We start from the raw sequence: 25,137 nt of genomic DNA on the forward strand, positions 1-25,137 counted from the left end.
AAGGCAGTTTACGTGACTTCTTCCTGATTGATGATTCTTCTAATTGCCGCCGAAGGTGAATTCGTTCTCTCAGGAAAGGGTCATCCTCTGGGATTTGGCAAATATTGACTCATTTCAGGCTAAGTATGATCACTGCATCCATAGTCTTGCTGTTATTGTTTGCAATAAAGTGCTCTGGGAAGTTGGTGTGGTCAAATCCACTAATAATATCTACTGATAATATCCTACCACGTATCTGTCAGGGGAGCAAAGGATTTTCTGAATAGCTCTGTGTTGGAGTGGGGGAGGGAGAATATAAACTAGCTGCTTTGATTTGAGCTAGTAACTACTGTTCATTTTTTTCCTCTCTGTAAATCCTACTCATTTGATCATTTGATCGGGTAACTTGATGCATCTTTTTTGGTTTAGGCTGATAAAAGTGTTTCCCAGAATCCAATTCTGAGGTCTTCCACATCTGTGCTTTGGGGTTTGTTTTTGTTTTTTTTTTTTAATTGTCTGGTACCATTTAATACTCGATTCTCAGCTTGCCAGTTTTCTGGAATTACTTCAGGGAATGGAGTTTCTTAGAGGATGGAGAAGAAGTATCAAGCAAGAAAATACTCCTGAGAACATTCTGTAATAAAACAGAGTTTTATTACAGCCTAAGTGAATTAACAGCTTATGATAACTTCTTATTTTCTCCTTCATGCTTCTTCTGTTCCTTGAATAGAGCTTTTATTTTGGCCAGGGTTGGCCCCTGTATCTATTTATTTATTTATTTCAGATTGATTTGTTTTTCTGATTTTGTTCAGCAGTTTATCCAATAAAAGCAGAATACCCCTTCGTTGGCATGACATGACCCGTTGAACTGCTCACAGTGCCATCAGTGCCCATGTGTCACACCCCCTATTGTTTTCTCCTCTCCCTTTTCTGCCCTACCCTGTCCTACCTCTCAGAGCTACCTTTTGGCAGCCCATAATGCTGCTTCAGTGAACAGCTGCCCCACTGGTCCAGTTTGGAAATCTTCCATTTTTGTTTTGAAAAAGAACATTTGCTCCTTTACCCACCCCCCCACCCCCCAATCCTGAAATGCTTCTTGCATACAAATATAACTATATTTTGCATAAACAAATACCATACCACTAGAAATATGGCCTCATTCTTCAGCAGCATTACATGTAATTCTTAGTTTGGGAAAAATATGGTTTTTTTCCAAGGACACTTCTCTAAATAGTTGATAAGCTCCCTGTCTTCTGGATGGTCTATGGGTATTCTGGGAACGTATAAATAGATAAAATTTCATCAGCCTCAACAGTTAAGCTGCAGAGCCCAGGGTGGCCTCCTGTGGTGATGTAAACTTGGTGCTTAGAAGGAACTTCTCCTTTCCCCCCGAAATACAGTGTAAATTATCTGCCAGGAAAATTATAATAAAATGAAGGAGCATAAATAGACTAAGCTCAATATGTAAGTGTCTGTCCTTCTTTTGACTTCATTCTTTATACATCTGCCAGACACTGCCCGGTTTTCCTTGTTTTCCCGCCTGCTACCTTTACTTTTGGTGCAGTCCCCCTTCCTTGCAGTCTTTGTTGTCTTGTACATTCTGTTACTCAGCTGTCTCTTAACCTTGTTCTTTCTCTACTGCAAATCCTACTTCTCTTTCTTTTGTCCTCTCCTAGCAGCTTTTTACCTGCTTCTCTTTTAGTTTATTCAGTTTTACTCCCCTTGTCCTCTCTCTCCCAGTGGCTTATTGCAGTTATACAGCAGTATTACTCTGAGAGCCAGTGTCCCACAGCAAGACCACTGGGACTGGAGAGCTGGTAGCTGCAAGCTCTGAGGACCCCTTATCAGTCTTTTCTCCAGAGTTCTGTCTTCAAGTCGAAACAGCTCCTGCCAGCTCTCAGAGTTTTTCCTTTTTCTTCCTTTCTCACCTCGGTCCTGGCCCCCCCACCAGCTCAGAGTTCACCTGTCCCTCAGCACATTGGCAGAAGGTGGTGGTGGACGAGGTGAATGGGTTTCCTGATCTGGCTTAGTTTCTGGAGCTTCAGGCTGAAAAAATACCAGCCAAGAAGGACATTTTGGAAACTTTAGCTACCTAAATTTCAGCTGATGCCTGCTGAACTTGTGAATTTATTTGACTGTGATTTTCTTTTAATGATTTTTTTAAAATTACCCTTGTTTGGTGAATGTTCAGCTGTAATTTGGCCAGCATTTCCTGTCCCAAGAAATCTACTGGAAGGTAACTCCCCACCTCCTTACAGGAAACAAAATCTGAAAGCATTAAATCTAAGTAATTGAGGGAGATTTTTTTAAAACACACTAAAGCAGTGAATTTGCCATATAATCACTTTAGAAAAAAAGACAACTTTCTGGGTTTTTTCTTTGTTTGTTTTTAGTATGTATATATTTGTTTTAAATTATGGCTGAAAAAAAAAGACCTGCTTTAAAGCAGGTACCTTGCATGAAAAATTCTAGCCCATACGTAAATGTGACAGAGTTATAAGAAACTGAAGATAGGGTCTGACAGACCCTTTGGAATTTCGAGACTTCTCTACACATTTAAGATGCTCAACAAAAGGAATACACTTATGTTACAGTTTGAAGAGTTGTTTTGTTCAAATGCCTTGATCCATCAGGGTACTGGAGTATGTGCTTAAGATTAAGAAGCTGTTATCCTTTTAAGTAATTCTGTTTAAGTGCTTTATTAAATTGAAGATATTTTCTTATTTTACTTTACAGTGCTCCTTCTCTGGAGCTGTAGAAGATCACAGTTTTCCTTCAGTGACCAAGGAATAGAAAAAAGAATGATCTGGATCACTTAATAAGCTGATGTAAGACCTTCAACTTGTGGGTGCTTTAGACCTGAATTTAGTGCTTAACACGTGAGCAGTTTGTTTGGTGCTGTAGGCCCATCGATAACATGTCAAATTCAAGACCATGCTTTCATAAACATTGATGATGTTTTACAGTACAGCCACCAAAGAGAGAATCAGAAATACTAAATAGATTAAATGACCTTCAGAAGATCGTTCTGGTTCCTACAATCAATTTGTTAAGCAGATGGGCTGTTAGCTCAGAGAATATAAAAACCAATTCTCATTTAGTCTCTCAGCTTGAGATTGGTAAACTCTGCATTCCATTGATCCCATGCTTTAGTCTGCATGAACCACTGTCAGTCCTTATGTTAACAAGGCATTGTACTCACAGAATATCAAAAAATTAAGTGAGGGTAAAAAAAGAGTGATGCATAATACTTGATTTCGTGATTATTAATGCTCAGGAGAAGAGGGAGGGGGTGTTGCTGCAGAATGCGCTTCAGAGACCAGAGAATGGGAGCTTCTGCAGGAACAGTTATTTGTTGGACATACCATTGCTGAAAACGCTACAGGACGTAACTGCTGCCATCCTAGTTCTTGCTGTTGTCAGAGGGAAAATGCATTGAAGTGCCTTTGTTCTGATTTCATTATCCGGACGCAGAGGCTACATTCAAAACTTTCAGGCAAGTTGTCTCTCTGTTACAGTGAAAAAGTGCTCGAAGTAAGTAGGTATCTACTTTGCTGAAAGGGGAGCATAGGTAATGCATATCTAATTTTTTTGGCAGCTTTATGCAGGAGGAATTTGATATCTGACTTCATACCTTTAGAGATGGTAGTGTCTTTACTGAGTAGAGTTGTGCCTTTATTCTTTTTGCGCTTTTCTGTTTGGTAAAGTCTTGAAAAGGATTCCATAAAAACTGTGGTTTGGAAATGTGCCTATATTTTTATCTAACTACAAAGCACCAAAGTCCGACTTTATATAGAAATTTCATTTTTTCTGATGCATTCCAACCTGTCTAAAGATGAACATGATCAAAGTTGTTCTTTCTACGTCCTTGCCCGCCCATGCCACTTTTCTCTTAAACCAGCCCAATTATTGCTTAAGCAATGGTACAGTTCATCTCATCCTTAATACTGGTCTCAGTATACCACACACCGGAAACGCAGGTGCTCCAAACCAATTGCTCCTGCTCCTGACTGCTGCAGGATTTTCCCTGGGGCTCTCATAGTGGCTTTGTCTGCATGGGCACACTGCGGAAAATCGGCCTCGCTTGGCCTGTGTTGCAGACTGACCCAAAGCTATGAGACTGCTTCTCTAGGGAGGCTGTGAACTAGTTGGCTATTACAGGGCAGGCACAAGTGGAACCCTGGGGCTTTTGCTTGGCTTGAATTCCTAGGAAAGCGATTTTACCTCTGTTCAGACTGGAGTGTGTAGACGTATTCAGGGTGCAAGGAATAAATGAAGGAAGGCAGGCTGCCAGAATTACTCTGACCTGTGACTCTCTGACTTGTAAGAGTGAGCCAGGGAATGAGTATAAGGCAAGAATAGACAGCCTTATCCTGAAATAAAAACCTGAAGACTGAAATGGTTTGGTGTCACATAGTTTGTTTTGTTAGGTATAGACTGTTTCATTGTGTGAAAATGGTGGCAACTTATTCTGTATACAAACAATTCTACATCTAAGGAGATTATGGCTTCAGAATGGAAGAACTTCCCTATCACAGTTCTCTGAAAAGCTTTAACAATTAAATCAGCACCTCAAATTGTTGTTTATAGTATGATTAACCATTCCAGTTGACTAGGAAACAACTCTCTTTTTTGGTGATATGGATAAAATCCAAGGTGTTGTCACTTAAGTTTTGTTAACAGTCATTTCTAAACCTATATAAAAATTATTTATCTTTTTTATGCTTCTGGCACTTTACATCCTTTCACTGTTTCTGTTTTGAAATATTTCAAAAATTCTTTTTCTTGAGGAAAGTGTGAGAATTGCATTATATATATATTAAAAAAAAATCAGTTGACTGCATCACATGTGGTCTTATGAAGCAAAACCTGAAAGCTTTAGTGTTTATTCTGAATAGGCAATACACACAAATCTATTCAGGGTATCAGCAGCAATTACATCCATTTTCTAGAATAGCTTTTTGATGTAATTTACTTTGAGTTAATACAAAAGTTTCCACTGCACATTTCTGAATGCTTTCACTGGACTTTGCGCAGACTGAGTGCATATGCATATATGAATACCTCTGTGTGCCTACATTCCTTCAGAAAACCTTTATTATAGTATATCATTATAATATATTTTAAGTATCCTGAGGAATTCCAACTTGTAAATTTGCATGCTAGCCTGCATCTGAGTTGAACAGTTACGAGGCTACTTTCCTGTACTGCTTATCCTGAAAGGCTTTTAGTCATTACCATTAATATTGATGTTATGATTAGGCACTGGTGGTAACTTTTAGGTGCTTTTAAGACAGTATTTTGGTGATCTGAATGGAAGGTAACAGGCAGTTGCTGTAGCCTACTCTCCAATGGGAAGACAACACCAATCCTTATCCGGAGTAGGATTACATGATATAATTGCCTGAGTCAGCAAGAGGCTGGACTCAAGGGATAGAGGCCTGAAAGGGACGCTTGCTGGAAGGACTAGCATGTTTCTGTTAATGTTGCTATTCATTGAGGAAAGTCACAGTGTTTGTAGTTGTGAGGCCACCTGAATGGTCCTCTTTGCACACAACATGTTCTGTATGTTTCTTGTTTAATGAAAAGGACAGCCTGGTTTCTTGATCACGTTATCTGACTTACACAGGCAAGATTTGGGCACTTGTTGGGAGTCCTGAAGAGTCCAGAATACATATGAGAGGTTTGCTGTTTGGGTGTGAGTGTTACAGAGGACCCTGCTGGGTAAGGGCTCTGCTACAGCTGGGCAGGGGTATGTGTGGGTGTGTGCCATGCCCTCAGAAATACAGGTCTCAAGCTTGTTCAGCTGATTTTGCTTGAACTTGCTAAAACAACTTGATCTCAAAGATGAGACCAGGTATGAAGAACATGGAGACCAAGCATGAAGAACATGAGTCTTTGAAGAAGCTGTGAAAATGGAAAGTGGAAGGTGAGGTGGGAATGCTTTGAAAGGTGGTTTTGGTTAAGTAATACAAATCATAGTATACTTCTACCTTTACCTGTCAGAAGTACATGTGCAACATATGCACTGAAGACCATTACGCAAGTATGAACACAACTATCAAAAGGGGGATATATGCTACTGGGAAGTTTACTACATATTTTTATTAGTGAACTATATAAAACTAAGGGAAAAAGGCTGTATTAGGAGTAAACTTTATACTATATTTATAAAAGTACCAAATTTGTATTTTATATTTTGGTTTTTAAATTATACATGGCAATCTGTAACATACAAACGTATAACAATGTTACGTTCCACTGAAAATCTGGTTTAGCAGTGGATTCTTCTTTTGTAAACTTTATGATCAACAAGGAAGTATAAAACTTAAGGGAAATACATGTCTTCTGGTCTGAATTAGTCACTGACATGGTCTTTTCTATTATAGTATTTGAAGCAGGGGGGAGTGCTTTAAATGCTTCAACCTATTTAACTTTAATTGCTCAGTTTTAATAGACATTTGCTAACTAAAGGAACCAAATTATAGCTTGAATTAGGCCTTACTAATCTTAATTAAAAGCTTTACTTTGTAATCGGAAACAGCCTATGTTTAAAACAGTAAGCCTTTTTTAAATGGGTTATTTTAAAATGCTAAGGCCCTTTTGATAATAATTGTTTAGAGTGAATATGGGTAGCCATTATTCTCCTTATATTGCACTTAATTAAAAATACCTCCTCCATGTGGTTTTGTGCCTTCTGCTGGCTGTAAAATTGTCTGGTGGGGGGGTGGGATTACTTTACTTTTCCTGTGGTAATTTGAAAACATGTTGCTGCCCTTTGTTTTAAGAGTGTTCTGGGGTCACAAGTTACAAAATTTATATGTGTATTAATACGAATGTTAGCTTCCTGCCTTTCTCTATCCTCAGATGAACACTCATCGGTCACTTCAATTAATTGGTGTACTAGGCATATGATTACAACCATTAATAATACATCCTATAATTCATTTAGTTTAAATTGTGCTCAGACGGTTGATTATGGGCTTCACAATGCACTCCTTCCTGAGACCTAACTTCCAGTAAAAATAACGTCTGTTATACCGGGAGGAAGGCCCTGGTTCTATCTACTGAGCATTTGGTATACTGGTAGAGTTTCTGTTCATTTCAGCGTTTTCTGAAGAGGGCAAAGGGTGGATTTCATCTGTCCAAATGTGGATCTCGGTAGTACAGATCAGTACACTTAAGTGGTTTGCCTTGCTTTCCCTTTGTTCTAGTTGATGGAGATAAATAGGCATTTCCTTAATTCAGTTTGCCTTGTATTAATGGAGACAAAAATAGTTCAGATAAATCATATCCTGAAAATAAGTTCCTTTCTAACACAGATGTGGACATCTACAATGTAGGTATGTGAAGTTGGATGACGTGTATCTAGGCCAAAGAGCCTGCAGCTGTCCATTGAAATTAAGCGAAAATATTTTGTACTTACTTGTCCTTTGCATTTAACCAGGACAGGGGATTTTTAAGCTGCAGTGTTATCATTTGATCCTTATGAAATTCATCCTCCCAGTCTCAGTTTCACATTTTTTATTCTTTAATTTAAAACGGGCCTCCACCTCTCTAGCACAGGCATATAGATTAAAAAACCAAACCAAACCAAATCTTCCACAACTTTATTTTAGGAGAAAGCTGTTTTTTTTAAATTGTATTGTCTAAGATTTTTCTTGGTGCACCCTACTTAGGAAGCACTGCTAGACTGTGTGATCATACCTTTGTTTAAATTGCATTGCTTTTAATTCCAGTAGCTGAGTTGTCTGCTTGTATAAGCTAAACACAAATTAAGAGTCCATTACACTAAGCCTGCTAGACCGTTATGTGCACTAAGAACTAACTTCTAAGAAAAGTCACTTCTGCCAGTTATGGAGATGGACAGACCTTCCTGAATGTCAGTCTCATTTGCTGAGTTACCAGGCCTGAAGCATTTTTTCGTAATTTCTCCTCCTTGCCCAGTTTGTTTTATGCACTGTGCTGATGGAATATACAAAGATTGTTAAATTATACCCATTACAGGAAGGTAAAATTGGGGCTTTTTACAGTGGGTTCAAAGAACTCTGATCCTTACCCGTGCCACATACTTACATGTATTTATCTTTTAATATCAAAAGTGTGTAAGCTGGCCAGACCAAGTTTGACTAAAGATCTGTCTAGCCTGATGTGCAATCTCTCACAGTGACCAACAGCAGATGCTTAGGGTAGATTATAAAAAAACAGGACATGGAATAATGCAGCTGGAGATTTAGAGACTTCTAGACACAGAAGTTTCATTCAAATCACTGTGTTTAATATCATCTCCAGAACAGAAATAGAAAATGAGTATGTTTGCTTCTACAGGTGTTCTGCAAAACTCACAGCTGGTAGGTGATTAGCCATGCTCAGTATACTGGAAAAGAATTGTATAGTAACAGGTAGTAATATACACCTGTCTCTTTTCAGCCTCCCATCCACTATTGTTTACCATGAGCATCATATTGTGTTTCTCCATATGGCCAAACCCTACAAAAACAGATGTTAATTTTTGGCTTGGCAGCTAACAACATCTTCAGAATGACTGGCCTTCCTACTTTTCTGAAAATGAGACTTCGTTAAGGAAAGTCTCAAGTCAGCTGTGAAAAATGAATAGCTACTTCCAAAAGCTTGATCTGGATGTTTAACCTAACTGTAGATGGTTACATTGTTAAACCAGGTGCCATGGATAAGCACCCGTAATCCTATTACTTCATTTTGAGCCTTTTACTGAGGGTGAAGTCCTGTATCAATCATGGGTGAGTCAGGCCTTGGTGCCCTGTTTTCAATGGATAACCAAAGATGATGTATGTGGTTCTTTCCTGGACTTCTGTTTACATATCTTAGAAATACTATGAATATGCACCAGATATAGCCTTAAAAGAAGGATTGTGTAGAAACATGAGAAGGAGAAGCATGGGGAATTCATCAAGAACATTTTGAAAAGTGACTTCTCTAGTCTCTAGTTTTATACTGGAAGTACTGTCCGATTTAAAAACAAACAGACAACCTGTTTATTGGACTGTTAATCAAGTCTTTAGTCAAGAGATTTCTGCATTTTTCTTATCTGTGCATAATAAAATAGCAGTGCTCTAAAAGGCATCTCATGATGAATCAACTAAATGAGAGTACTGGGAATAACTCTACAGCACTAAATGAATATAGGTATAAACTTATCCACTTTTATCCCTCTGCTACTGGGGAGGAGGGCAGTACAGTTAGACTGCCTGGCTTTCTGTTGTGTGTCCTGTCAAATGCATGTTATTATTTGAATACTGCACAGAAGTTGTAGGCCGCCTTTGTTTTTTTCTACCTAATATCATCCCCAACATAACCAACAAATATAATTACATTAAATTACAAAAGGAATATTTCCAGGCTATAAATATGAGCTCTCTTCAATTCTCAGCAAATGCCCATGTTACTATTTTCATATCTGCAGTTTCATTCTTTTTTTCACTGAATAGTGTTAACTGTGCTGGAAGCTGTGTATGCTTTCTAGTACAGGATATTTGAATGCTGGAGCAGAAATGTCTAATTTCTTGGCAAAGCTAGTTGATTGCATCTGTCTGCTCTATCTTTCTTTCTTGTCCAAACATCAGATGTGAGTACAGCTTATAATTGAAAATGTTTGATGACTCACAGGCCAGCAATGGTGTTTTTCATGTATTAATTTTAAATTTAATCTTTACCACTTTTCCTGGATTTTCCTCACTATGAAATAGGTGTTTGTACAGCTTGCCCTGGCCTCATCTAACCCTCACCCCTGCCTGCCAGGCAAAGGAGAATGTGTAACTTTGTTAGTTCCTGTTCAGAACACCGCCACTCTTGCTTACTTCTCTACTGGCGAAGGAGTCCAGGCAATGTTTTGAAGAGTCTGTAAAGGGTAATGATGGGAATGCTGATGGGTTCCATGCTAGTGTTCACTATCTGTAGATCTATGTCTCTGCTGGACAATTGTTACTTGTCCACAGTTCAAAACCCAAAGGCTGCTTACCACTCGTTTTCAGATCTTCCCTATTATTGTCTTTGGTGATAAATAGAGCTCTGGCTCACAAGACCAGCTTCTGTGAGGCTTTTCAGAAGACTAAGGAGACCCTACATCATAACTGGTGAACTCTCTTTGTGAATCAAATTTTAGAACTGTCAGCATGTATCAGTACGACAGGGTTCTCTCTTTCAGGAATAAAAAGCTTGAATCAAAAAATTGCATTAATGTAATATTTGTTTGCACATAAAACCTTTTTGCATTGATCTACTACAACAGTATCTAGGGCTTCTTGTTGAGGCTGGCCAGGGCCATACTTTCAAAAAATGGAAAATGTTCATTCTGTACACTCTAACAAAATTACATGGCAGGTACTTTACACATTGTGGAGAGAGAATTGTTGTTAAGAAGCTGAGAGGCTGTACCAGACTTCTGAGTTATGCAGCAAAATTGACAAATGTTTTGGTACCTTGAAATCAATTCCACATTTCATGATTGTGCAGTTCCCAAATCCACAGACTTCTGATTAAGGCAGCTCTTAGGGCTGTGAACTCTTTCAGACAGTACTTTGTGTGCACTCACATTTAGGGTATTATCTTTATTATCGCAGGTTTAATAAGGTTTAACTTACTGAAAGTTAAGATTCTGAAACACAACTCTGTGACAAGTTGAATTTGTCATTCCAGAAACAAAATGGGACTTGATCATTCTCAACTCTTGCATAATAACACAGTCTGTAGCCTAGTAACTTTTTCACCTTCTGCATGGTGTACAAAGCTGAAGGGTGATGGACAGAAATTAGTTTGAGCATTTTGTAAGCCTATCTCAGGTTTTTAAAAAATTTTGTAAATCTTTAATCTGATTTCTATTCAGTTTAGTCTTCTCTGATCTTTTTTGAAGCAAATATATCAAGCTTGTAAAGGAGACATTTCTCTTAAATGTAGGGTCATCACAACTAATTTTACTCAGTTTGTTTCCTAACAGTGCTGACTACCCACAGCCCTGCAAAGGACTCATAAGAAAAATGAATATTTAACCACTGTCCTGAAACATAGATTATATACAGATAATGTATGTGTATCTAGGCTGGAGCACTGAAATAATTTTTAAGCACACATACTATCAGTGCACAACACCATAGAAAAGAGAAGGAAAATATTAAATCCCCAATACTATCTCCTGGATGAAAGAAGTGGAATGTAAAGTGATTGGTATTGGAAGTTAGGCAGCATGCTGGTATTAATCTATTACTCTTGCCAAAGTTACCCTGGACTCTTTATTACCATGAGGTGTGAGGGACTTTTATTTCATTGAGTTTCAATGAATGACCCATACTGTCATTTTTCAGTATCCTATGTGTGTTATAGCTGGTTTACTATCATGTGGAGCTTCCTAGTCCAGATGAACACTTCTGTAGGTGGAAAAGCTATTTACAGCAAAAGTAAGCATAATGATTCTGAAACAAAGAAGGATCTGTGCTTTTATCATCCAAATTATCTTCCAGTCAGGAGGTGTTTCATAGGTGAGGATTTAGAGTCTTCATACTTGTGAAGGACTTAGAGTGGCAGTCCCCACAGCTGCTCTTTGCTGCTCTCTACAAGCCATAATGCTGGGAGGCCTTCACTTAATAAAGGATGCTGTTGGGGAACTGTGTGAATTTGTCTGCATCTGGAGAACAGGTGATAAAATAATAGGCAGAGATGGCTTATTGGGCTTCATAACTATTAGGTCCAGCATTGTCAGGGGACTCAAATCCATGGATCCCCTGTGTATCTTGTTTAGAAATAGCCGCATGACTTTAGTCATGTGAATGTTGAATGTTTCATTTCAATGTTGAAATGAAAGGCAGCCCTGAACATTTGAGTATGTGCAATGATTCTCTCATTGCAAGACACCACAGTGTATGTAATGAAAGCTACTCTGCTCATAGATTAGTTGTACGGTACTCTCGTGGGAATTTTTGTAGGCTGGTAAAATTAATGTCTGATATGTGTCCCATCCAAAGTAGGAAGTTTGACCAAATAATACAGGATGACAGGAAGCTCTACATTTTACAAATCCTACACAATATAAATTTCATTATATTTCCCAAGTGGTTAACTACCACAGCAGGACAGTTTCAGCCAGGAGTCTGCAGTAGCCCAAGGATTATTGTTAAAGCACACATGGAAAAAATAGTTTGAAAAGGTAAGCTTGCTGTCAGAAGATATAAATTCGTTATACAAGGATTTGCACCTCTGCTGGAAAACATAACAGTTCCTCATATCCAGGAAGGTTGAAAACCACAGCTATATAGCCTCTGATATTGCTTGTGGCCTTAGCTGTCACTAATGAAGCATGTGCTATATGATGTCAAGGAATCTTCCATTTCATATGATCTGCCACTGGCTTGTTCTGAAATGAGCAAGAAGGAATAGCCACCTTCTGTCTCCCACATGAAGGGACACAGAAAAGAAGTTGATGTTTACCCACTGACAGGTAATAAGGAAATTTATTTCAGAGTTGAAGCTTGGGATTGTTTCCTTTTGTCAATGGACAGAAATTTAAAATGACGTGCAAAGGAAAGTTGGAGGTACGCAGTATGAGAATGAGGGAGGTGCCTACAGGTGTTGGGGAAAAAAGTAGATTAATTATGTCTATATTAATCAGCTATTTTCACTCTTTTAAACCTCACCCTCAAAGTTTTAAGATGCATATTTCAATATAAAGATCTAGAAATAAACTCCTGCCATGACTTACTGAAATTATAATAATTAGGATCCATGCACACCATGTGTGGCAGTAAGGCACACAAAAATATTCTCCCATTAGATGTCCAAGAACCTGCAAGATTAGACATAGAATCAAAAATTCCCCATTATATTAAATGAGGGAGTTGTGGTGGAAATGGCTGTGATTTAGAAGTGGTGGGAAAAATGCTGTCAAATGTCATGTTTCACATTCATAACAGCTTGTGAACAGGAAATCTCTCTGCTTGAGCTTGTCGGGCATGGCAGCTACTAAATAAAGACAGACCCTAAACCTGCTATGTGCTCTGCAGGTATCCATCTTTATTTGGGTATCTCACTTGCAGTTCAAAGAACTTGTAGCCAATCTGTTTAAATATCAATTAAGGAAAATGTCAAACCACAATAAACTCTAATCAAGGGTTCAAGATGTGTAATGCAGAATAACAATAATTTTGGTTTTGTGTAGAAAAATGCTATATTAACTATGAATGGAGCTGGAATGGTCCTGGATAAGTTTCCATTGTGCTAGTTGAGGTGGCACATGTCACACAGGGATATCACTCAGGTATACGAATAGCAAATACATTTTTCCCCAGGGAAAGAACTCAATTATTTTTTTCCACAGATGACTGTATCTGTCCAAAGGTTTTAGACCCCCAAAAGGTACTGTAGGTAAAATTGCTGTATAAACCTAATGTTACTGCAGTAGGAAGACTTGTAATTTATTTTATCTCCTCTCCATTCCTGCTCCTCCTGGAGTGTTATATATACCACCATAAAGAGTATTTAGGTGGCTGCCAAATTGCACCAAGTACATGCAGAATCTCAGCTGTCAATTTCTGTGCTCTTTTTTAAAAAAATTTTTTAAAGTAATTTTTACTCCCCTGTACTTCAGTGATAACGCTTCATTGGCAAAGTATATGTACACTGAAGCAGTAATACCTGCCTCGAACTGCAGGCATCCTGAAAGAATGAGTCAAAGGGATAGATTCGTTTGTCTGTTGTCAGTGTGATTGGCATATCCATGTCCAGCCAGTAAAAATGTTCTTCTAATTCTCTGAACTAGTAGTTTAAGCAAGGATGGAAACTTACAGGAAAGAGAACAGAGACAGGAAACTGAGGAAGGGAAGGTGAATTTCTGAAAAAATATACAGAAGGGAGTCTCCAGAGACCATATTTCTTATCAATGAGTGAATAATGTGATGGTAATTCAACAAAAATATAAAATATAATAATTCAGCTACTGCAGTACTTTTGGATTTTCACAATCTATTGCTTTGTTTCATTTCACAATATGTGATCTGGGTCAGCTGAATTATGCTTACAGCATTGGGTGCTTGACACACTCTAGCCACTAGAGACTTGAAATGTGGCCCTCTAATTCTCATGTTGTATGATAAACAACAGTTGAGGATCATTAACTAAAACTTGCAAAACAAAAAGGGCTAAACACACTTGCTTTTTCTGCAGCTGATAAACTCAAAAGTTCATGTACTCCTTAGAGAATAATTGTGTATCTGAATACTTGTCTAGTTTTTTTCCTGAGCAGTGATGACTCTTATAAGGCCATCCTTATTCTGTGTGGCCTGACAATTTGATTCATGCTTGCTATGATCAGTGTAGTAACAGGAAACATTCAGACACAGGACAAAATAAGAACAGGTACAATAGGTGTCTCTGTGTTCTCTAAAACTAGGAGATGATAATTGTGGTCAGAGAAAAAACCAAAACCAAAACAAATAGAGATTAAGAATTCCCATCCTACCAGCCAGTGATAAATGAGACGATGTCTCATCTTCCTTCCAAAGGCATCCTAAATGTTTTTAGACAAGGTAGTTCTAACTATGAAGCTGTTCACACTTTAAAAATATACATGCTGTTTAACCAGCTGGACATACCTCTACATAGTTTCGTTTGTATTCTGTTTTTCTCCCTCTTTTTTTCAGACAAGTACTTTAGCACGATGAACTTTGTGCTCAGCCATCACAGAAGAAAAGGAAACAAATAAAACTGCTACAGAGTACTTGATGTTTTCTGGAAACTGTGTGAGATGGCTTCCAGAAAAACACCCCAACAATACCACAGATTGCATCCAAATCATCTCCACTAAGTTGGCATAGCATTTTCATTTTATTGCTGTTTTTATACAGGAAAATAGGGGTTTGTGACATTTTTGAAGGATGTTGTAAATTGGAAATTTTTTTTTTCTTTGTGGATGTACTAATGGGGAAAACATTGGAAGGGCAGTACCCATAGTGGGAAGGCTCATGAGGGATTCATGCTGAAAAAAACTCATGCGAAACAACCTATTGTACCTCTTCTTTTTCCTTTTTCCACTGAGAAATATCAGGCTACTTTTTCTGATTTTGCCCTATTCCCAGCCTGCTCACCCTTGACCTTGGCTCTCAGAGCAGTCCTAATGGCTATCAAATTTTCCAGTTTTCTTGAGCAAAAGCATCTTGAAAACATCATGACAACTTGAAAGCCGAAAAAACTGCACTGTGTGTTCCTCTGATTCATTAGATTGTAACATTTCCAAGGTCACAGCATTTAAAGAATAAAGATGTTAACATGCATGAATCAAAAAATACAGTATCTCAGGAAGAAACAGATGTAACAAATGATAGATTTTAACTTGTTCTCTCAGAAAAAGTGACTTACAACGTTTTTCATGGGGATTTTCAGAAACAGACTTCACTCTGAGGTCAAGGTCAAGGTTTACTTTGGGGTAGAAAAAAATTGAATGAATCTTGATATGTCAACATTTCCTAAATGAAATTTGGACTTGGAGTAGATGCCAAATTCTGCTATCACAAAACTTGCAGAGGGAAGCGGTATTTCAGCAGGTCAGGTTGTGTGGAATTGATAACGTTTTCCCAGCTGAGTCCTCATACATCTAGCTGGGTCAACCCTGGCAAATTTTAAGAGCAGAGCTGAGCTGACTTCCAATAATTTTGAACATGTGGAAATGTGCTGATGCTAAACTCCTCTTGAGAATCTAATAATTTTAGTATTCTTGCTCGAGTTGAATGCTTTCCAGAGAGCTGAACTTTTGGCAAATTTGGCCTGCACTTAACCAAAACGCTCTTTAACCTATGTGTGAGCTTTTTTTTGGCCTTTAGGTCTGGAGCTGGTTCCCTTCTTAAGGAGAGTACAACTTGATATGAGAAATGCAAATGCCTTAGATTTAGGTTATCCAGCGTGTGTGTAAAACTGCCGAAAGTATATTAAAAGGAGAATCTGCCAAAGAAATAGAGTATATATAAATATTCCAATGTTGTTTTATTTATTTTAATGGCTTTTACAGTCCCCAAATCCAGCCATTAAAAAGAATAAGATGTTGATCTCGTTATGATCCAGGACTTGAACTTGTTTGTTTTCTTGTCAGTGTGCATGTTTCTTCGTTACTGCCTGTTTCTGCCTGTTTCCTTGAAAGTAAAGTAACAGTGCTGATGTTACCCTGCTGCTTGTTCTGAATTGGAAGTGGGAACAAGGAATTTAAGTGCTGTTCCCATCTCGCATATCTCTTTATTGTCAGTCCCAGAAAACATATCTTCCCAACTCCATGAAGCCAGTGGCAAAAATGCCTCTTGACTTTGGTAGGATTGGGATTTCACCTCAGGGCATTTCACTTTTGGATATTACAAGGTCACTTCTTTCCCAAGCATCCGAGATCAAGGTTGCATAAAACTATGCAGTGATGAAGACAGCTCTGTACTGTAATTCTGTTCTTAATTGTGTAGGATTTGGAACCTAGGGTGGGGCTTTCTCCTGTATTCTTCTGTGGAAACGAGGATAGCGCATTAGTCCTAGGAGGAACAGTGACCAAAACTCAGTAAAGAATTAGTAAAAATTTTTGAAAGCTTTTAAGAGAGAAGCCATAAAAGTGCAAAATATTACCGCATGGAAGTATGTGTTTCAGCATTTTGCAGCGTTCTTTGCTGCATACCAGTTCTGGATAAGCAGGCAGCATGCTGCAATATGACTTTTTTTATGTAATAAAAATATGACTTTTTTTAAGCAGAAGATGACTGATAATAGAGACTTCTGCAAGTGGTACGCTTTGTCCTTTGTAGGGGGCCAGCAGCAACCTATCATCGAGTAGGAAGGGAAAAAACATAGTTTCTTTGCTGGCAAGTTTGTAAGGACTGTCTCTATAAGGCCTCTTTGGCAGTATTTTGTTTAAAGCAGCAAGTTAAATAGATAGAGATGAATACCAAAATATTTTTCTCTTAAGATACTGAATAAATGTGTAGACTTCTCCATCAAGATCCACTTACAAAGAATTTAATAGTTATTTTTCTAGCTGTTTTATGGATCCGGCTCCTTTAGGAAATATTCCACATCTGCATAATATACCTGTGTGCTAAGTTTTGTTTGTGGTTCTCTAAATCAGAAGAAATTGATCTGGGCAGACAGCTTCCTTTGGCTATTTATTTTAAAATGTCCAAGCACATAAACTATTCCTTTCAAAGTCAGTTGAAATTTGTGTTTGGTAAATTAACTCCAGATCTTTTCCTTGCATTAGTAGTCAATAAATTCTTTAAAATGAACACAGATTTTTACCCAATCCTGCTCCTTTTTTGAACATCTTCTGTTGCATTGTGAGTGTTGGGATATGTGGCCTTGCAGATGCCAAGATAAAGGTTGTGCCAATGCACACTTTCCCATTTTCTATATAAACCTGTGGAATTCAACACTTATAGCTGAATTTGGCTCATTGACTTTCAGGCCTCAACCATTCTTCCTTTTGCATGTTAATAGCCATAAGGCCTCTGTGACAGTTTAGCTGAGACACTGATCCAAAATTCATCAACTCTATGCAGATGTTTGCTTTGATTTCAGTAGCTTTGCCCATACTGATCTGTTGCTGTGCTGGCAAATTTTGAGTATATGCATTGAAATGGTAATGATTTTTGGACATTTTGGAACTTAATTAATGTCAACTGGTATAATGAAGAGTGGGAATGGATTTTGGTGGAGGTAGATTTTGTACTTTCCTGGCATAAAGTCTTTGCCACCTTCTAGCAAAGATTGTTAGTGCTCAGAAAAGATGATTAGCATGCAGCAAACTTCATGACACTGCTGAAAAAGTTTAGACAAAATGGGGGCTAGCATTTTCCTCAGTCTATTTTAGAGTTTGTCTTTTAGACATTAATTATTGCATGCTGATGTGTCTTCTATTCTCCGCTGAAACAGAAAGCTGAAATACTGTGGTACTGGAAGCAGAAGAGATCAATTCTTGTTTTATTTTGAACATTTAGTCAAGTTGTATGTGTTCCTGGAAGAGCTGCTTCTCTGTAGGGTGGCCTTTTGAGACTTCTGAAAGTGCCATCCCTTTGTTGCAGAATATACAAATGAAACAAATTTCTAGGATAGTGTCAGTTTTGCCTGTAATAATGAAAGAAGAATCAACCCGAGTCTGCATAAGGTAGATACAGGTCCCCTCAGACTATAAAGAATTAGGTCACTTAAAGAAGGCAATTTCAAGTCCTTATTGTATAACTGAAATACAGTGATTGTAAATTGCAGGACTCCTCACGGTGATAAATGCTTGGATTTTCTCAGATACTTGTCTAGGTTTTTTTTTTTAAAAAAGTTCTTGGGTGCTTATATAATATTGCAGTCTCATAAAGTACGTACTCTTTAAGTAACACCGCTGCTCATTGAAGAGGACAATAGCAGAGCACGGCAGTGCTGTGTTCCCTAGGGTTGCTGAAAGAGAGTTATTTCCAGCCTGTAACAAAAAGATCACCTCTGCTTTCCAGAAGGAATTATGATGTTGTTTCCAAGCTTCTTGTACCTTGGCAAATAGCTGAACCAGTACAGCTACTAGTACACCCAAGTAAGCAAGCTTCTTTTTATCTCTTTTTTTCCTGATGATTTTGCCCTTTAAAATGTTTGAAACAAGCAGTGGATTTTGGAGATCTTCCAAACCAGTTCCAGAAAGAGATGGTCAAAACTAGCTCACCAACAGCTGAGGATGTGGTTGTATGCATCCAGCTTTGGCATTAGGCGTTGCTGTCTCATTTGAGCACAGTAAGCCCAAATAGGTCCTTGGCAGACTATATCACTATTATAAATGGCCCCATGTCTTCTTGATCATTTTGGTGCATTTTATTTTTTCCAGGGCTACTGTAATAGCTGTCATTGTAATACCATATGAAATCAATTCCTTTTAGAGAGAAAATTGCAATACTTTTTTAAGGTGTTTTCTTCACTAGACACCCCAAGCGTTGCTTGTCTGCACAGGCAGAATTTACTGGAGTGAAAACTTGGTAAATATTCTGCCAGTGTAGATAAACTCTAGGTTTCCCATTGAGAGCTGGATTGCAGTAAACCTTGCTAATTCAACAGTATATGCACCTGCATCCAGCACAGCAATTTCATGGTCAGATGACAACATTTCTTTGTTTCTTTTGTTTCATTTTTGTTTTATGGTAATTCCCTCATGGTGAAAGACAATATTAAGTGATCAAACACTGAAAACATTAAGGATAGTTGAAGCTACAAAATTAGTGGGAAGAGTTAACTTTCTGAGTTAGAGGTGTTTGGAGCCAAGACTTCGATTAACAGCCAATCCTATCAATTACAGGAAAAAAAGAATAATAGGATATGACCTAACCAAAAGGAAATGAACATAGCTGGCCCCTGCAAATTTTAAGTTTTACAATAGATAAAATTAATAGCAAGCCTGCAGGTTTTATGTGTTTGAATGTGCGCCTATTGCTTTTATCGCTATATTAAGTTTACTAAGAAAGCCATATCCTGCCATGACAGATATAATATTCTGCCCATAAATTATAGTTGTTCAGCACTTTCACTGAGGCATTCTTTAAAGAATGTCCTCTGCCAGGTATGTGAGAAGATGGAGTGGTGTTCATGTTGTCTGCAGGCATGTTCTCTGGTTTTCTCTCGGTGCAGCTGGAGCTTGAAAAAAGTTCACCATTTGGACTTTGCAGGCTTTGTGCATGCTTTTGGTGGGGTTTGTTTGTTTGTTTTTGTTTTAAAAAATAAAATATTAAATTCACCAGTCTTATCCCATGGGTTTTTTACTGGCAGTACTGCAGATAGAAATTCCAGTCAGCCTGTCAGGTGAAGTCTCTTAAAAAGCAATGTGGTTTGGGGCGGGGGGAAGAAATACCAAAAAACGCACAACATGGCTCTTAAAAATAGGTAGCATGTTTGGTTCCAGTCCTAGTTTCCTACAGCTCTTGGGGTACAAAAGAGAGAAGTAATCTTCTAATCCTGTTGCAAAATTTAACATAACTGGAACTTTTTGAGAGAGAGAGATGAAAAGAGTCTATTCCTTTTGTTATTTTTCTGGTTTATATATCTGTTAGATTACCCTTTCTGGAACTTAAGTATTTGTATTACATCAGCATCTTGTGCTGCTAATCACAGCAGAGCTTTTAAGAAATATGTATTATATAAAGCGTAGGCATTCAAAAGGCTTCACATTTCTCTGACTTTTGTCCCTTTTGAAGGCTCTCCCATTGCTTATTTAATCAAATAGTCCTATCTGATTAATTGTTTGAAAAAAGCGAATTAATTGATCAACCCTTGGCAGTCTGATGCTGAATAACATAACAACTGATAACACTTTCTTCTGAATTCCCTATTCTGAAGAAACTCAGTGCTGGATAAGAACAAATCTTAAAATTAAGTTACTATTTTTCCTGAGTGTCCTGAAGGAATGCCCGTCACACCCGACCGACATGGCAATCGTGTTACATGCTTTTTGATTAGTGACTTGGCCTCTTAAAATGCGGCATTACTGTAGAGCTCTATTCTTGTCCCTGTAGCCTGACAATGATAGGAAGTTTCTGGAAATATTTATGAATGGTTATGGAAGCTGCAAATATCTGCTACGGGGAAACCTCACTGGAACACTTTGGCAATATGCATCCAGGCACACTGGGCTGTAAATAAAGGAGAGCAGCTTCTCAAGTACTTTGTGCTGCCATGCTGCAGGTGTGTTCAGAATGAGCCTAATATGCAGTAATTGACCTGGTGGTTACTGTTTTCAGGAAAAATCACAGACGTATCTTTTTGTTGTTATACTGGACTCCAGAAGGGAGAGCACATCCACAGGCTGTGCTGACTCAGCGCTTGTACAACTAATGGATGGAAATTGTTAGTAAAGGATGGGAACTTTCTGAAACAGAGCAGTGGTTGAAAGACTAGGAAGTTTACCTTTAAGCAGCAGGTCATATTTTTATTGGGAAGATCCTTTCTCCAGCTTCTTATTTCCAGTGTTTTTTGTGGTGCTGAATGCTGAGTTACAAAAAAGCAAACTAGTTTTGCAAATAAAGTCAAACTCATAATTCCTGTTTCAAGCTGCTGAGGAGATTGTAGGAAGAGATTCAGAGCAGTTGGAGGAAAGTGGATGGAGACCTGGGCTATTCTGAGTTTAAGGTATGTTTCTGGGAGAGGCAGACCTGAGGGGGAAGGCTTGCAAAAATACTTGGGAGGAGCCTGTCCCTGCTCTGACAGATCAAACTTCTCAGGGGATTGTGTAAGGAGGGACAAAGCTAACCAAACTCAACCCAAGGCCAGAAATGCTGAAAGCATTGAGTGACTGATTCTGAGCTGGCTTTTCAGAAGAATCTAGTTTTACCAAACTACCTTGCTGTCTTAGGGTGGCAGTTGCATATGATACCAGGTAGCAAAACTTCTCCTGGAGTACTTTTAAAAGTTAAAAGGAAAAAAAAAAAAAAAAGTGCTGCGTGAACAGGAGCCTAATACAGAAATATTCCAGCCACTTCTGCGGTGAACAGCCAGAATAGGTCTCTTGTATTAACAAGTGATTTTCTAAAAGGATTACTTTATCCATTTATCATACGCTAACTCAAGGACAGTAGCTAGGGTTTTTGGTCTAGCACACAACAGGTTTAGAGCTGATAGTTATCAAGCTATGAGGCTGTCTGTAGTTATTTGTGTATTTTTAGTTGGCTGATGTGCACCACTGCATGATTTGCAGCAGTGACTGTGGTGCTGGTTCCACATATAAGCCAAGGTACAATCTGTAAAAGAAGAAAGTTTGCACTTGCTAGAATGAGTGAAGAAGTGATTTTTATATGAGGGAGGGAAGATCATAACAGGATTGTTTGTAGCGGAAGCAGAATGCATCTCTCTTATCGTTCCTGGTACTCTTTCAGATACAGGCCAGTGTACAAAAACTAAAAGTAATTCTAGCGTACATTCTAAGAATAAAACTTTGGACTTGTTTTTGTTATTGTTGCCTTATGTGAATTAATACAGAAAATGACAAAAGGGCTTATTTTGTGGGGGAAGGGGAAAAGTCAAAACTATACCAAGTTATCAATAGTAACTTCGTAGAACTCAGTGGGCTATGACAGCTATTTCAAAAATGGTGTTTCTCAAGGTTTATTGTACAAAACTGCAGCCTTATGTATTGCCAGGAATATACCAGATCTTCCTTGGTCTGAGAAGAGAATTTTTTGTTAAACAAGGCGTACTTTTCTCTTGTCTTATGCCATATTAGTAGCATGTTTATAGCGTTTTGTTGCTACAAAATCAAAGGTTTAACTCATTGTCTGATTATTTTAAAGACAAAACCAAAACCCTACATTTTAAATATAAAAATGTATTGAAATCAGGTGTTTCTTTTTAATTTTTGACAACGTATCGTTGTTTACTGTCATGATACTACAATTATTTTGAGAAGGAGTATTCTGTATATTGGCTTGATGCTTTTCAGTCATATACGGCTCTGATATATTCAGTCAGTAATTCCCTGAGCCATCTGTTGAATGAAATATGCAATATGAGTATATAGAAAGATTAGGAACATGCATATATTAAAAGATCAGGCTCTGTTGGAGAAATTTTTCTGTATTCTTAGTATTCTTTTCTTTACAAAAGCTTCTTTTTCCTCCTCTTGTGTTTTAGATATCGATGAGTGTGAGAATGACTTCTACAATGGGGGTTGTGTCCATGAGTGTATCAACATTCCAGGCAACTACCGGTGTACATGCTATGATGGGTTCATGTTAGCCCATGATGGCCACAACTGTCTTGGTAAGTAATGAATGCTGGCAACAAAGTTTCATTTCATGGCTCTGGTAGGAAGGCCTGATCTGCGTGCTGCATTTTGTCATCTGGTATGTTTTCAGTAAAAACCTCATCCAGATCACACTGAATAAGTTCAAATCTGTCCGTTGACTCCAGTGTAGTTTAGACCAGACCCTTGAAGTTGGCACTTTTGAGTCTAACACACTCAAATCAGTTTGCCCATCTTTCACATTGCTAAACCCCTCCCCACCCCACCCCACCCCCAAACTCCAAAGCCTGTGCTGGATGTTTGGACTTCTTTTTTAAGAAAAGTAATCTGTCCCATCCACTTAAATACATTTTGGCTGTTTCTTCCAACTTCTGTAATTCCAGTCATATCTTTAAAGCTGCCCCTCCCCTTTTTAGGGTAACATAGTTCTAGGATATGCTGTAGGAACACAAATTACAGAATGGTAAAAGTGCAAGTGTGATGAAGGAATATTTGGACAAATAAACAGGACAAAGAAAGTTATCAGTAATAGCTGTTTATAAGAGGGAGGGACACAGACAGGTACAGAGCAGGATCTTAATTGCTCCAGCAGTCTGAAGATGTGGGGATCTGGTTTTTTGATTCATGTCCACTATTCTGGTTTAAATAGGTCGGGTTTATTATATAAGCTATACAGTATATGTTTTGTTTTGAAATTTCTTCACACCAATTACCTGGAAATGACTTTGCTGCTATATCCAGTTTTCCATACCTGCTTACTTGGTTGTCATTGTAACTAAATCCTAGTGCCTAGGGACTATCTTTCTCAATATTCCCAATATAAATGCAACAACCAGTATTTAGCACAGTCCCAATTTAATTTCAAGGCTATATTTATAAAACAGTGCAGAAAAGGGGTATTTTTTCTGTGTCATGCAGCACCTTTACTTTGATAGAAACTGAGATTCTTTGCAATAAAAGTCAAGAAATCAGGTAGTGAACCAGAAATAATAAAGTCCAGTAACACCAGTCTGCGCTCACTGAAGCTATGGAACAACCAGAATTTCTGAGCAAGGCTTTGCTTAGCCTTTCAGTAGATGTATGTCCTACTGGGTTCATTTTCAAACTGAGTAATATTTGTTCAGATAGATTATATATCCTGACCATTGATAGGCTTTTGACTCAAACTTCCAAATTTCATTTGTGATAGGACAGACTAAATAGATTTATTTGCCTCAACCTGAGGTGGTCAAATGTTCAATTCTGCAAGAGATATTTCTTATATAAAGAGCAGCCAGACATTCATTCATTCAAGAAAGAAAAACTCTGTTTATACTAATGTTCATAAATATCTCTTAATAAAACAGGACGCAGACATAATCGAATAGTTCAACTATTTGGAATTCAAATAACTGTGTATGTACATTGTTTCAAACAGCTTACTATTTTCAACTTTATTTCCAAATGATTCCCATAGTAGTAGGGAAAAGTAGGTTAGCGAGTATGAACAGCAAAAGGAGTGACCTGATAAAGGATGAACCCTTCAAGAGATCTGTGGGATTTATCTGGACCCCTGCTGACTGTGTTGTTGCTCTCTGTCATGAAACATATAGGCTGGATCTACAGAGTTAGCCAAATTTGTCATTCTTTTAATTAATTTTTATTCAGCTACTTGGTTTTTTGGGAGAAAAAAGGCCTGCAATAATATAAACCATTGTGCTTAACAGGTGGCTATGGTTGAAAGTATTGATCCAAAGCTTTCCAAGAGATCTCTTCAGTTTTTTTGGAATTGGTGTCTGCCCATACTTGTGGTCTACTTTAGGAACCACGTGGCTTCTAGGAGAGGTTCACTGAACAGATGAGTGGAAATATAAGAGCAAAGGGCTCCCTTTTGGGAGCACACTCTAGTCTTTTCTGTTCTGGAGTAGCTGTATTCCTCTTCACTTATGCTACCAGAAATATATAAATGCAGTTGGCTGTTTTTGAAAGGATGCAGTGGGGTCTCAAATCAAAACCAGATGATTCATATTTGCACATGATTAAATTAGTGGTTTTGTAACCTTTTGGAAAATTTTCCCAACATGTAAAACTTGGTTAATTTATTCTAAGAATATACTTATTTTTTCCCCCCATAAGGAAATTAGGCACTGAAAGGAATTAAAGTTTTAATGAGTCCACTCATTTCCACCTGTTCTCGCTTTTTGAGAAACCACTTATCTATCATGGATTATAAGGAGACAAAGAACTCTTCATAACATTAGTGACAATGTTTTTCACCTTTCAATGCATTCTTTAACTGATTTCCACCCCCACACACCCCAAGCTCTATAGGACTTTACAGAATTGTCAAAATGTAGATTGCTAGTTAGGTACCGTATCATATATTCTATGTATCACGTTTATGTTCCTCTTAGAAAAGGCATGTAATGTTTGGT

General features: G+C 38.0%; 1 protein-coding gene across 5 annotated transcripts in view; it reads left to right on the top strand.

Moving 5' to 3' along the window:
- Nucleotides 1-25,137, top strand: part of SCUBE1 (signal peptide, CUB domain and EGF like domain containing 1) — a 218,770-nt gene that overhangs the window by 9,902 nt on the left and 183,731 nt on the right. For all 5 annotated transcript variants that reach the window (XM_075112945.1, XM_075112937.1, XM_075112954.1 and 2 more), the window contains exon 3: nt 22,612-22,740. In XM_075112945.1, the coding sequence (XP_074969046.1) occupies nt 22,612-22,740 (129 nt within the window). The remainder of the gene's footprint in view (nt 1-22,611; nt 22,741-25,137) is intronic.

Source organism: Phalacrocorax aristotelis, chromosome 1 (assembly GCF_949628215.1).
Source record: "Phalacrocorax aristotelis chromosome 1, bGulAri2.1, whole genome shotgun sequence".
Classification (NCBI taxonomy): domain Eukaryota; kingdom Metazoa; phylum Chordata; class Aves; order Suliformes; family Phalacrocoracidae; genus Phalacrocorax; species Phalacrocorax aristotelis.